The 15,253-nt window shown below is 41.9% G+C and overlaps 1 protein-coding gene across 1 annotated transcript in view; it reads right to left on the minus strand.

The window, feature by feature from the left end:
• Positions 1–7,247, minus strand: part of SGCG (sarcoglycan gamma) — a 126,973-nt gene extending 119,726 nt beyond the window's left edge. Inside the window, exon 1 of the mRNA XM_065420241.1 lies at positions 7,053–7,247. Within this exon, the coding sequence (XP_065276313.1) occupies positions 7,053–7,247 (195 nt within the window). The remainder of the gene's footprint in view (positions 1–7,052) is intronic.
• Between the last annotated feature and the right edge of the window lie 8,006 nt (positions 7,248–15,253).

A 15,253-nucleotide genomic window follows, 5' to 3' on the forward strand; every position in this document is an offset into this window, starting at 1 on the left:
TGAAAAACGTATCCTGGCTGTTGGGGAAACCAGTTTCTCCGCTTCCTTGCTGTGAGCTATCTTCAAGCTCTTCATCATCATCTTCCTCATCCCCAAAACCGCTTCCGTGTTGCGTGATTCTCCATTGTTGGAGTCAAAGCACAGGGTTGGGGTAGTGGTGGCTGCACCCCCTAGCATGGCATGCAGCTCAGCTTAGAAGCGGCATGTCTGCGGCTCTGACCCGGACCTTCCGTTTGCCTCTCTGGTTTTGTGGTAGGCTTGCCTTAGCTCCTTAATTTTCACGCAGCACTGCTGTGCGTCCTTGTTATGGCCTCTGTCCTTCATGCCCCTTGAGACTTTTTCTAATGTATTGGCATTTCGTTTACTGCAACGGAGTTCAGCTAGCATGGATTCGTCTCCCCATATGGCGAGCAGATCCCGTACCTCCCGTTCGGTCCATGCTGGAGCTCTTTTGCGATCCTGGGACTCCATCATGGTCACCTCTGCTGATGAGATCTGCACTCACCTGCACCTTGCCACGCTGGCCAAACAGGAAATGAGATTCAAAAGTTCGCGGGCCTTTTCCTGTCTACCTGGTCAGTGCATCTGAGTTGAGAACGCTGTCCAGAGCGGTCACAATGGAGCACTCTGGGATAGCTCCCGGAGGCCAATACCATCGAATTCCGTCCACACTACTCCAAATTCGAGCCGGCAATGCCGATTTCAGCGCTAATCCCCTCGTCGGAGGTGGAGTAAAGAAATCGATTTAAAGAGCCCTTTAAGTCGAAAAAAAGGGCTTCGTCGTGTGGACGGGTCCAGGCTTAAATCGAGGTAACGCTGCTAAATTCGACCTAAAATCGTAGTGTAGACCAGGCCTCAGTTTCTGTTGCAAGTATTCTATTTCCTGGCCTCAGACAGACAAGTTTATCTGATTCTTGTTCTTAAGAGACAACAGAATCTTGTCAGTTGAAGATATTGGCTATGTTAGAGTACTCAGCAGCACCAAGTACTCCTAAAGGTGAGAGGTTTATTTGATATCTACTGGTTTGGAAACTAATCTTACCCTAGCCATAAAATGGTTACACATGACATAAATTACACTCACCGGGGCTTGGTTAGAATGAATATAATTAATATTCCACGCTCTAGAAAACTAAAAGGCTAGTTTGAATGCCACAGTTCTGTAAGTCCATGGCTACTGAAAGCTAGTCCAGGCATGGAGACTCAGTGCAAGATTCACTTTTGCCAGATTTTTCAACCTGCTGAGGTTTGCTTATCTTAAATGAGAATAATATTTAAGATGCAGATGTACAAGATATACTTAGGTCCTGTCATATTCAATTCTTAAACAGGAGGGAGGGATTTATTGAAGAAAACAGCTATAACTATAGTTAAAAAACTTGGCTTCCAACACAGCTCGAGTTTTAGCTTTGTTTTCCTTGTTCAAAAAGGACCACATATTTTCTGGAGCTCTATACACCACATAGGATACATCTACACTTGAGCTAGATGTTATTTTCAGCTTGGGTAGATGTATGTGCACTAGCTTTGATCAAGCTAGCATGCCAAAAATATAACTGTAACAATGGCGGCACAGACGGCATGATGGGCTAGCCATCTGAGTGCATACCTTGGGTCACAGGCAGAACTTGTACCTGGGGCAGCTAGCCCATCCCCTTACTTCTGCCACTGCAGCTACACTTCTATTTTTAGCACGCTAGCTCCATCTGGAGTTTACATGTACCCAGAGACACATCTAATGGCTGGATAATACAGTGCAAGTAAAAATATCATTATACCTGACAGATTTTACTTGATTGATCTAATTAACTAATACAGCATACAGTCCACTTGTTCAGGAGCTGGATTTTTTAAAGGGTTGGATAATTTTATTTCCATTAACATTTGCAACTATGCAAACTAAAATAAAAACAAAGGTAATTAAATCTCATGCTTTAGGGTATAAGATAATTGCCTGCAAGAGTTATTGTCAAAAAGGTTTTCCTGTGAACAATACCACACAGTTGGCTCTTTCATGATCCCCTCTGAGGAAAAAACAGTTACCTACCTTTTATAACTGTTGTTCTTTGAGATGTGTTGCTCATGTCCATTCCAAGTAGGTGTGTGCACACCACGTGCACAGTTTATGGAAGGTTTCCCCCCTAGCGATATCCTTTGGGTCGTTCAGGCACCCCCTGGAGTCGGGCCATCATGCCACTGCATATATAGCCCTGCCGACCTGCCACCTCTTCAGTTCCTTCTTGCTGGCTGGCACCGACAGAGGGATAGGCGGGTGAGTTTTGGAATGGACTTGAGCAACACATTTAAAAGAACAACTGTTACGAAAAGGTAGGTAACCGTTTTTTCTTCTTTGAGTGCTTACTCATGTCGATTCCAAGTAAGTGACTCCCAAGCATTTCCTAGGAGAGGAATGGGAGTTCATTCGTGGATTGTAGCACCACTCTGCCAAATGCAGGATCATCCCTGGCCTGCTGTGTGATAGCATAGTGTGAGATGAAAGTGTGAACTAATGACCATGTTGTGGTCCTGCAGATCTCCTGTATGGGAATCTGCGCCAGGAATGCTGCTGAGGACGCTTGCGCCCTTGTGGAGTGCACTGTCAGTGCGGGGGCTGGCACCTTTGCCAAGTCATAGCATATATGAATGCAGGAGGTGATCCACAAAGAAATTCTTTGAGAAGACACCAGAAGGCCCTTCATCCTATCTGCTACTGCAACAAACATCTGGTTCAATTTCCAAAATGGCTTCATCCGTTCGATATAAAAAGCCAATGCCCACCGAATGTCCATTTGTTACCATGGCCCTTTTGTGATTAGGTATCACATTTGTTATTTCTCTCCTAACTGGTTACTTCAGTTCTTTCCAAGTTCCAAGTTGTGGTATACCTGTTAAGTTTAAAAGGGTATGAACTTAGGAAAGCCTCTATGCCAACCTGCTTTAACGCATCCTCTACGTTAAAGGTCGCAGCCATACATGGATCTTATGCTTTAGCTCATCACCATCTGTTTTAGGGTTGCCAACTTTCTAATCCCATAAAACCGAACACCCTAGCTCTGCCCCTTCCCCAAGGCCCCGCCCCCTTCCCCGCCCCTTCCCCGAGGTCCTGACCCCCGCTCACTACATTCCCCCTCCCTCGGTGGCTCCCTCTCCCCCACTCTCACTCACTTTCACTGGGCTGAGGCAGAGGGTTGGGATATGGGAGGGGATGTGGGGTCTGGGGTGGGGACAGAAATGAGGGGTTCAGGGTGTGGGAGGGGGCTCCAGGCTGGGTAGGGGGTTGGGGTGCAGGAGGAGGTGAGGGCTCCGGCCAAGGGTGTAGGCTCTGGGGTGGGGCTGTGGATGAGGGGTTCAGGGTGTGGGAGGGGGCTCTGGGCTGGGGCAGGGGGTTGGGGTGCAGAGGATGTGAGGGCTCCATCTGGGGGTGCAGGCTCTGGGGTGGGGCCGGGGATGAAAGGTTTGGGGTGCAGGAGGAGGCTCCAGGCTGGGACAGACTTTGGTACCAAAGACTTTGGACCCCAAAGAGGATTCTTCATCTGGAGACCATGGCAATGCAGTACCTGCTTCAGCCACTGGGCAGTGCCGAGAGACTGAGGACCGGTGTCAGGACAGTGACCGGTGCATCAGTACCATGGAGGGCTTGCCTCTGGACAGTGCCACAGTGGTTGGTACCGGGAAGGAGCTTGCCGGACCTTGTTCCCTTCTGTCTCCGGTCGCCTTGGCTGGAGGGGGTCCTTGAGGGGTTAGTGGTATTGGGAGGGACAGCAGTTCTTTCACAATCTGAAAGGCCTCCGGGATCAAAGGGATGAACAAACACCTGGCCCAAAGGCTGCTCCAGGCAGTTGGTGGCAGGTCCCATTCTGGACTTGGCGCTCTGGGCGGAGTCTGCAGCACCATCAGTGGCTCAGGGGAAGATGAGTGGCCCAATGTATGTCTCACTACATCAGTCTGTCTCCGCCTTTCTCTCTTTGTCACTGGAGAATGACCTCTCTTGGTGCACTGTTTCTTATGTTTCTTCCTTGGCACTGGGGATGGAGAATGGTGCTGGGAAGAATGCGGTGCCAAGGGAGCGCTCCACATGGGGGCCAAAATACTAAGCTCTGATTCAGAGCGGTTCAGCTCCTAGACTGGTCTGAGGGCTGCCTCCATGAGAATGGCCTTCAGCCGAATGTCTCTGTCCTTTCTGGTATGAGGTTTGAAGTCCCTGCAGATCTGGCACTTCTCTTTGACGTTAGACTCCCCCAGACACTTTGGACAGCTAGCGTGTGTGTCACTTACTGGTATCAGCTTACCGCAAGAGGTACATGGCTTAAAGCCCGGGGACCGGGACTTGCCTTAACAACAGGAACAACTATTTACACTACTATATACACTAACTCTAACTAAGAACTATATACATTAACTATGATAACTATACAGAATATGAACAGAGAAAGTTCAACCACTGGGAAAGAAACCTTGCCACAGCAAGAGGGGTCATTACAGCAACCATCAATGGCAGTAAGAAGGAACTGAGAGGGTGTGGGGCTGGCAGGGCCCCTTATACTGGCGCATACATGCACGGCTCCAGAGAGCACTAGAGCAGGCCCTATGGATACCACTGAGGGAAAAATCTCCGGCAACTGTGCATGCGGTGCACACACCCCTAGCAAGCAGTGGACATGAGCAAGCATTCGAAGAAGAACTTGTAGTTTAGCTTGCTCATTTTGGGGGAAAATGAGACTGCGTATGGAGCAGCACACCCCAATCCTTTAATAGTGAATTTCAAAAAGATCTCCAGAGTTTAATAAGGAGGGTTTGAAAAAAAGGAATGCAACAGGAGCAGCGGAAGCGCCCTAAAAGTGAGGGGGCCAGAGGCACCCAGAACATGGCCCTGCCCCCACACTGCCTCTTCTCCCCAAGTCCCCACCCTCATGCCACACATTCTACCTGAGGTTCCGCCCTTGCACCGCCCCTTTCCCCGCTCCCCGACCCTCACACTGCCCCTTCTCCCAAGCCCCCACCCCTGCACCACCTCTTCCCTCCAAGACCCTGCCCCCACTCGCTCCTCTCTGCCCCCTCCTCTGTTGTTCACCCTTACAGCCCGTAAAAAGTGGGGGAGGGAGCTAGGGCCCGCTGGCCCCCCTGTTCTGGTGCCCCTGGAATGCAATAATAGGTAGGTGGCTAGGCAGGGACATAGCTGGGCCACTGCTTAGCTGGACAATTCAGGTACACAGGTCCTGCAATATAGAACTGGAGAGAACCCTTACAGTTCCATCCTGAGGCATTTGCAGCTTTCCTTGTGGATAAGCAGGAAGAGACCAGGGTTCCTGCACAGAGAATTCCTGAAAGGGGAGGGAGTTTTTGCCAATTTTTATGTTCCATGACCCCTAGGAAAGGAGCCACCCATTGGCCACACAGGGGAGCCACACATGTGGCGCCAAGACATGGAAAAATAAGTGGAGAAGGGGTGACCTTTACTGTGAACTTGAGCCACACACACAAAATGTTAGCCACTTACATTCACTGTGATTCATGATGTGCAGTCACCAAAGTGCACATCTTCCAAATGCATTGCATAATAGTTTAAAAAATTAAACATGATCTAAGACCTTCTGTACCTGTAGTACACATGAAAAAAAACTGTGCTGAAAAGAATTTATGTGGGGGAAGAAGCTTGACAGGAATCCAATCATAATAACTATGCTGAGTAAGAGGCACTTAAAATTCACCTGCTTATAGTAAAAGAAAGAAGAGTATAGACATAGCTCCATGAAGATAAAATGCCCCTTCATTTAGCGACTGGCATAATAAAGATAGATGATAGAAATGTTAACATAATACTCTTTACAGAATGGCAGGGGCAGAACAGTAGGAATTTACTGTTATTGTTTTCCTTGTAATAAGTCTATTCAAATCAACTATGCATCACAGACTGCATGGTAGGATCAAATTAATGTCGGAGAATAACAGAGTTCTCACTTTTTGTTTGGGTACAGCAAATCAGATACTTTATTTTCTTTCTCTCTATCAATTGCATAGAGGGAGAGAGCTAAACAGGTCTCTCAACAGGTAAACAATTACAGCAAGCATTTATACCTTTTGTTACAGACAATAATGAGCAACAGCTGCATTTTGTTTATACATAGGTCATTCTGATATCTTGTTTTGCTCACTAATGTAGACTCTTAGTCTACATTCCATATTATCTACACAAGGTCGCAACAACTTCTCACACAGTTCTTTCCCACTCGCCTCACACATTCCTCGCTTCTACAAATCTCGCGTTATTAGGGTTACAGTTAGCCTAACTCTTGCTAATGAACTGTCATGCATTGCATCCCCTTCCTGTCAGTTCTTTCTCTGCTTCCACATTAACTTAGCTTTGATATTCATTGAAGCATTTTATTGTATTCTGACTCAAGTTTCCTCTTGTGGACTTAACCTCTAAACTACTATTTAAAAATTACATGATAATAATATACATATTGTAGTGAAAAGTTATTACATTTCTTCTTGAGCAATGTAGTTGGTTAACCTAAAGCATAAAGTAGTTTCAAATACTTTGAGCTTTAATTTATTAATTTGCTAAATCAATTTCTAAATCTTAAATAATGGGGAAATAGGTGATTAAAAAATCAGAGTTTGAGTGCAGATAGGAAAAGAAGCTGAATTAGTGAGAACAACATTTGAACACTAAAGAATTCTGGGGGTATAAATGAAACTAGAGAAATCACACTTTGTAAATGGCAGAAAAAACACAGTGAGGCAAGAGCAAATAAAATCTCTCACAGAACTGTTTGAATTAACTGTAAATGTAAGGTCATCAACATAAACATCATTTAAAATGATGACTTAAAAATTATAGAGGGATGAATGTTGTAAAAGATGACTATTCTGTATGTATTTCCAACAGAATGAGAAATTCTAATTAATGAGGTAAGAAAAAGACAAGGTTATTACATAAGAAGAAACTGGCATACATATGAAATAGGTGAGGTCATAAGGCAAACAAAGGAGGAGAATATGATTAGTAAAGACTAGAAAGAGAATGGAAAATTAATGAGGCCACTTACTGGAGAAAACCACATCACTTTAAGAATCCAAATTGTCAAAGCAAAATTCACAACTAGGACGATAAGCAGGAGGAGGACAAACAGGTAGAGGCAACGCTTTCTCCAGCCATAAATGCCAATGTTGTAGACATATTGGTTCTCTGGCCTCTCTAGGCTGGTGCCTTGTGTTGTTGTGGTGAATTGTTCACGTACCATTTGCTACAGAAGGGGGGGGAAAGAGTTTTGTTAACTATGTAAATTAATTTCTTTTAAAAAATTCTGTAAGAGAAAAACAAAATCAAATGTCTATCATTTTAAGTTATATCATTATTAGGCTCCAATTTGCTGCATGATAACATAGAATAGAAACATTTTTGCTTCTTTTTCATAATATTTGAACAAAAAAATCCCATCTGAAAATATAACACTAGTCATGTCATAATCTGCAACTCACATAGCAATAACTGTATTGTATAATGATATTGTAAACTATGCTGAAGATACGGTCGAGATAAAACATAAAATTTAGGATTTTTTAAAATTCAAAGAGGTACTATATATTATTTTCTGTTTTAAATACCAATTCTATCACAACATACATTCCAATATTTTCTATATGCAGTAACTATTACAACTAGCTTGTTGCAGTACTAAACTGTGTATCACTGGAATGCCAAAGTTTGTTAGGTTTCATGACCTGTATATGAAGAAGGAAAAGAGGTTTTAAAACTGCAAAGGAAAAACATGCTTGCTCAACCCTTTATCACAATAAATATTTAAAGATGTTCTACTAATAGAAACATACAGTAGTAAACAGGGTTAAACATCTTCAGTCACACTACATTATAGTTTTCAAAGAAGCACTTACTAAAACTTAAAGGCAATTAGTTACTTACCAAAATACTTTCCCTTAAAACATGAAGACTGTCACTACTTTACACCTTGAAAGTATGGAAAGTTTACATTTGAGCCAAGAGAATAAAAACTCAACAGCTGAAGCTGTTTATCAAAAACCAACAATGTGTAATATCTGTCTCAGCTCCACTGATATAAAGGGGGGGAACCCCCAAAACCCTAATGTGCAAAAGCAAACAGATTTTGTAAATTCAAGGATCTCCCATAAACCAGGTAAGCCCTCTGGGCTCTTACATAAGAAAACATGTCCATTTTCTCACAGTATTATATTCCCAAATGAGAGCTCCTTCAGATTGGATTCTCATGAGGTTTCTTATCAATTTTGAATTTACTCCTGGGAATTAGATCACTATGGTCAGCACAAAGAATTTAAAAAATGTGATTAAATTACATCCTTGCCCAACTGCTGAATTACTCTAACTCATTAGGGAAGCTCTTTCCAAGTCTCCTGCAGAGCCGTGCTCTGTCTGTAACAAGTAAGTGGTTCACAGTTCTGATGCTCTGCTTTAGGAATATCTGTCTTTTGTGATCTGTAGCTTTCTACCAAACCTCGAGTCAAAGAAAATAGTCTAGGTTTACAATTAAACAGAAGCTTATGTATTATTGTACGCCTAACTTCCTTGCATAATTATAATGTTCATCCCCTTTCTATATCTCTTCTTTCATATTTAAAAAAACCTATAATTCATAAAACATTGCAAAGGCTATGTTTTATTCCATACTCAAATAAAAACTGATGTAACAACTTGTGTGTTTGACCACTCCCGACATTTTCTTGCTACAGCAGCGATGCAATAATACTGCCATTGATTTGTTGTTATCAATCGAGCTAACCTCATAATGTTGGCAGACAAATCTTTTTACTTCCTGAAAATGCTCAAGCTGGTATAAAGAAGCTGGTAAAGTATAGGTAGGAGCTGAAGAGAAACAGTCAAATGAAAAAAGAGTCCCATTTAATTAGATCGCATGAAGGCAGGCAACTAAATACAGTACACCCTCGCTATAGCGCCCTTCATAATAATGAACCTTTGGCTATGATGAACCCAGTCCCTGGATCGCGCCTCGAGCCCCACTGCTGTGGCGGGGGCAGACAGCTCTTCCAGACCCGCAGCTGCTTTGGGGGGTGACAGCTTCTCCAGCCCCACAGCTGCTTCAGGGGGTGACAGCTCCTCCACCTCTATGGCTGCAACGGGGGCTGACACCTCCTCCTGACAGCTCCTACAGCCCCGCTGCTGCGGTGGGTACTGTACTGATAAATTTTATAAGTTTTTGTATACAAATGCTAGAAGTCTAAATACTAAGATGGGTGAATTTGAGTGCCTGGTATGAAATGAGGGTATTGATATAATAGGCATCCCAGAAAGTTGGTGGAACGATGATAATCAATGGGACATGGTAATACCAAGGTAAAAAATATATAGGAATGACAAGAGCAGGTCATGCTGGTGGAGGAGTGGCACTATATGTCAAAGAAAGCATAGAGTCAAATATAGGAAAAATCTTTAATGAATCAAATTGTGCCACAGTTTGAAATTCCATGCTTGAATAATAAGAGTACAGCAGTAGGAATACACTACCAACCACCTGACCAGGATGAGGATGGTGATCGTGATTATGAAATTCTCAGGGAGATTAGAGAAGCTGTAAAAATAGAAAATTCAATCATAATGGGGATTTCAACTATCCCCATATTGACTAGGTACATGTCAGGTCAGGACAGGATGCAGAAATGAAATTTCTAGACACTATTAATGATTGCTTCTTGCAGCATCTAGTTCTGCAACCCACAAGGAGAGAGGCAAATCTTGATTTAGTCCTAATTGGAACACAGGATCTGGTCCAAGGGGGGGAATAAAATTGAACAGTTTAAAATGAATATCTTTACTGAACATAATCCTCATCAAAACTGTGTTTATAGAGTGCAGGATGCCTGACTTGTAGGGGTCACTATATAATGCCAGTATGCAGAAGTAGATTAGGACTCTGACTTCCCAGTCTGATGGAACTCAGGCACATGACAAGGTGAGATACTTGGACTTCGGAGAGGATATCAGCAGTTTGTCAGAACACTATTTATCTACCCATTAAGTAAAGATAACAAGCTGAAATAAAAAGCGCAGCTACAGTAATTTTCTGCTAGAGGGAGAATGATTCAGGGGAAACAGTGATTCCAGTAAAAAGGGAGGAGAGAAATCTCAGGACCTCATTTGGAGATACATTCAGGTTAAAATCAAGTAGGGAGGGAAAACCCAAACTTGTATGACTAGAAGGATTTTTCCCTCTTTTCAACCCCAGCAAATAATATCAAATATAAACTATTGTCCCTAAAATATATGTCACAATAATGTACTTGGAATTTGCATATTTTATAGCACATTATAATTTGCACCATAAACTAGTGTCATTAGCTAAAAAGCGAGGGCTCCTTGAACTGCAATTTGTGGGAACAAGCACTGAGAAAGTAATACACCATACTAAAGTGTTTGCATACCCATCAGTGCAAATCTGCATAACTATGAGTTCATCATAGCTAACCGCATTGTACATCATAACTGTTACTGCAATAGCTGGAAAGGTTGTCACTCTCAGTACAAACTGAAATGCTGCATCAGAATCTACTGTACTTAATGGTTGTATATTTGTGAATAAGTACTGCTAAAAATACTATTTAAAACTTATATCAAGACTTTGCTTTTTATCTTTCATATATAATTATTTTTCCTCATTTAAAATATCCTTTCTGATAGGAAAAAAAAATCTTTGTCATCTAATCAGAAACCTGCCTCAGAGTCAAAAGAGACAGCAAAATACTTTTTACCTGATTTTATGAACGTTACTTTAGGTTCCTGCATGGTCTTAAAGCCTAACCAAGATTTTCAAAATTGGATATATTTTGGGTACCTCAAGTCTTACATCCCCAACTTGAGATGCCTTATAGGTGCTTGATTTATAGAAAGCGTTAAGCAGCCCTCTCCCTGAAATTCAAGCCCACCAGTCACTTTGGTAAATCTTCGCCTAGGTTTTCAAGTAATACACAGAGAGAAAGCAGAAGGAGAAAACTATAGATTGTCTTCTCTGTTCACTTATTGCTATAATGGTATGACAGATGAAAGACCCATGAATTATGATATAGCCATCTTACATCATTAGCCTGTTCACAGGTCAGCAAGACGCAATCCTTGAACCATCAAGCAAGAGCTGTCTCAGAAGCACTTTTCTCTTTTAAGGGACTCATTACATTAAAATACCATTTCTTGATTGGAGCCTTAAAGCCAACAAACCATGCTTCGTGTTAATAAAATTTTGGCAATACAAGATAAGGAGAATGTTTAACCCTAGAGAAAGTGCAGTCTTCTTTTCTGAAAACACTCAAGGTTAAGGCAAACCATGGATATGTTGATATGAAATCTAGTGTTCACATTAGGGATAAACTCAAGTGTGAGATGGAGGGCAACCCTACAAAGGAAAAAATGAACATGGGGGAATAAGAAAATAAGACAAGAATGGCATTCAGCTCCCCAACTCTTCTAGTGGAAGTCACTACAAAAAACTACCTTGAGGGATAGCAGCTTAAAGGAAATTGCTTCTAGAGTTTCAAAAAAGATGAACTGTTATTACTGGCCAAACCAAAGACAAATCCAACTGAGGGTTAACAGAATCATAGAACAAAATACACAGAATCTAACAAATACACTGGTATAGGGTGTGAGTCATTTCCCCTTATAATGCAAGAAAACTACCAATAGCTGAAATCACTAGAAAATGAATATGAAGGACACTAAGTCCGTTTGTTGCCAATATATACCAGAGGAAACAAGAGAAGACATTAATATTGTACTCAGTATGCCATCTCATATATGCCTTCCAAATATGTGAATATGTACAGTGTCTGAGTTGAAAGATTCCTTCTGGTGACTAGATAGTTGGGCAAAACGAGATGAGAATCTTTACTGCAGCAAATGGACCAACTCAGAGTCAGGAATTTTGAATGGGTGAATCAAACTGATTCCGGTGAGAGGAAATTTGAAACATAGGGGGGCATCTCCAGTAAGTCCCACAATAGACTAATTAGCACAATGAGGACACCAGCAAAGCAGTAAAATGAGTGGCTCTTACTGAATATGTTGGGGATTGGGTAAGTTGAGGAAAGCAGTATTCCAGATCCTTCAACCCCAAACAAAATGCATTGGTGGATAGCACTTTGGGATTAGAGAAAGAAGGTTGGTGAGGTAATATCTTTCATTGGACCAACTTCTGTTGATGAGACAGACAAACTTTTGAGCTTACACAGAGCTCTTCTTCAGGTCTGGGAAATTTACTCAGAGGGTCACAGCTAAATACAAGCTGGAACAGATTGTTTAGCATAAGTGGTTAACAAGTATTTCAAGGGAACATTCAAGTGAAGAAGCCTGTTAACACCCCTCCCTCCAGTCACAGGGAGGAAAAGGCAGGGGGAGAAGCAGCTAAGAGAATTCTTAGTGGTTTATAGATTGTTGTAATAAGCCATAAATCCAGTATCTCTATTCAGTCCATGATTTTTAGTGTCTAGCAAAGTTATGAATTTAAGCTCTGCAGGCTTGTCTTTTGAAAGTGTTGTGCAGGCTTCCATTGAAGATGGGGACTGATAAATCAGATATAGAGTGATTACCTCTATGAAAATCAGGGGAGTGTCACTGAGATTAAAGACAAATCAGCGCTGATGGGACACTCCTACGATGTCTGTGTAGTTAATCCACCTTTTTGAGATGCGGTAGCTATGTCGACGGGAGAAACTCTCCTGTTGACATAGCGCTGCCTACTCGGGGAGGGTTAGGTCGGTATAACTCCTCGCTCAGAGATACGGATTTTTCACATCCCTTAATGATGTAGTTATACCGATATAGGTCTGTAGTGTAGACCTGACTCAAGGCTATCATAGAAATTCCTGTACTCTGAACAATGGGAGGTTAATGTCTGCTAACTGAGCCAGTCTGTTGTGGAATTGCTCTTTCCTTGGAGTTAAGTCCTGAGGGAGAGAAACCACAACCACACCCAGAACATCTCAGGAGGAATTCTCAGAAGAAGAGAGGCTCTGGTGCCACATCATCTGTTGACAAACAAGTGCCTGATTATTGCTCTGGATTAAAGTTGCTTGTTCAGAAGTGATTATGGTTTCCAGGGTCAGGAAAATAGCCTGAAGCTTGTTTTTGTTCCTCAGGAGTCCATGTGCCCTGTTGAAATAGTGCTCCCTACTCCAGGAGTCTAATATCCAAACCATGCAAAGGATGTCAGAAGTCAGTGAAAGACATATTCACCAAGTCGTGAGGCAGACGGGAACATCAGAATAAAAGGGACAGAACCACCTAAGGAAGAGAGAGGACAAAGACTGCCACATTTCCAGGAGGAAAGGTTGCATAGGACACAAAGAAAGGGAGATGCGAAGTTCAAGCAGGATGCAAAGTGATCCAAAAGTTGAAGAATGAAATGAACTAAAACCGGAAGAAAATACATGATCTGGAATAAGGTATTCTGGAATCCCAAATAAGAATATGAAGGCCTTTGCCAGTCAGGTATTGAGGATAAATAGGTATATGGGTTAACTCCTGAGAGAGGCAGGGCTCAAATGAGACTTGTACTAATTGATCATGACTGTGATTAAAGAGGTTCTGAAATACTTTATCCCAAGACAAAGAAGAATTACATATGTGAAGGAGTGTACTACCCCTTTAAGGGACAGGCTGGAGCTTACAGGTGAAATAGCCTGTGGTGTAATCAAGGAAGCTCTGCCCCACCGCAGGGCTATATAAATAGGAAGAAAAAGCTGACAAGAAGCTGGGGAGAACCATGCAGGCTGCAGTGAGTGATGGTTGTTTCCACTCAGGTTCTAGGAGACAACACAAACTAGACCCTTTGTTTGTGAGGTGAGGGCCTTATGAACTATGTGATGTAATTGCTCCTGTCCTGAAACCTTATTAAAAGAGGACATGCTATCTGTTAGAGTGTTGGTTTCTCCTTGCTACACTGTTTTAAAGTGAACCTATTGCTGCTCCAACTGGGGCAAATTAAGGTTGGGCAAACCAGAACTGCTACACTGGGCTACAAAGGGGTGCACAGTGACTGCCACACTTTTACACATTCCCTGAAGTATAAAAATAGACTTAGAAATGATGATACTCTTTAAAAAAATCCTATTATGAACTGTACCAATAGTTCCACTTAATGCAATCAGGAAAAGGTTAAATTCAGTCCTGAATGATAAATAATACATTTATGGACTAATGAGGACTTCTACTTGTTATCACAATAAAAGATAATTTTCAGGGGAACCATGTTGTTAGGTGGTTTTTTAAAACAATAAAAGTAGTCAAATGGAACAACAAATGCTTCATAAAAATCAACTAGTAATTTATGACCATACCAAGGGAACAGCATAACAATGTAAAACAGAAAATAAAACTTGGATAATTAAAATTGTTCTACCACAATACATACTTTGATCATTAAAATCCTCCAACAATAACAGATATCCTTCATAATAAAAAAAAAACAAAAACAATGTATTCTGGAATGAGTATCACACACAAAGTGTATAATGAAAAAAAACAACAACTGATTAACACATAGGCCAATTTCAGGCCTGATATAAGCAGATGCAACTTCACTGAGGCCAATGGAGTTGAAGCTGAGGTGAATTTGGTCCAGGACATCTCACAAGCCCACTTCATTTAAAATCAATACAAATACCAGTTCTAAATTATAGAATAACAAGATAAATTTGGGTTGCATTTTTATCAATGACTTGGAAAAAACAGAAACTCATTATTGATAAAGTTTGCAAATGACACAAAAATTGGGGGAGTGGTATTGAATGAAAAGGATAGGTCACTGATACAGAGTGATCTGGACCACTTGGTAAGTAGGACACAGGTAAACAATATGCATTTCCATACAACTAAAAGTAAGGTCATACATCTAGAAACAAAGAATGAAGGCCCTACTTACAGGATGGGAGACTATCTTTGGAAGCAGTGATTCTGAAAAAGACTTTGGACTCATGGTTAATAATTAGCTGAACATGAGCTCCCAGTAGAATGCTATGGCGATCCTTGGACGTATAAATATAAAAATATCAAGTAGAATAGAGAGGTTAAATTACCTCTGTATCTGGAAGTGGTGCAACTGCTTCTGGAATACTGTGTTTAGTTCCGGTGTCCACAATTCAAGAAGAGGAAGTTACTCACCTTCTGCAGTAACAAGAGTTCTTCAAGATGTGTGTCCCTGTGGGTACTCCACTTCAGAGCAGAGATTTTGCTCAGTCGGGGCGCATG

The sequence above is a fragment of the Emys orbicularis genome, chromosome 1, assembly GCF_028017835.1.
Source record: "Emys orbicularis isolate rEmyOrb1 chromosome 1, rEmyOrb1.hap1, whole genome shotgun sequence".
Lineage (NCBI taxonomy): Eukaryota > Metazoa > Chordata > Testudines > Emydidae > Emys > Emys orbicularis.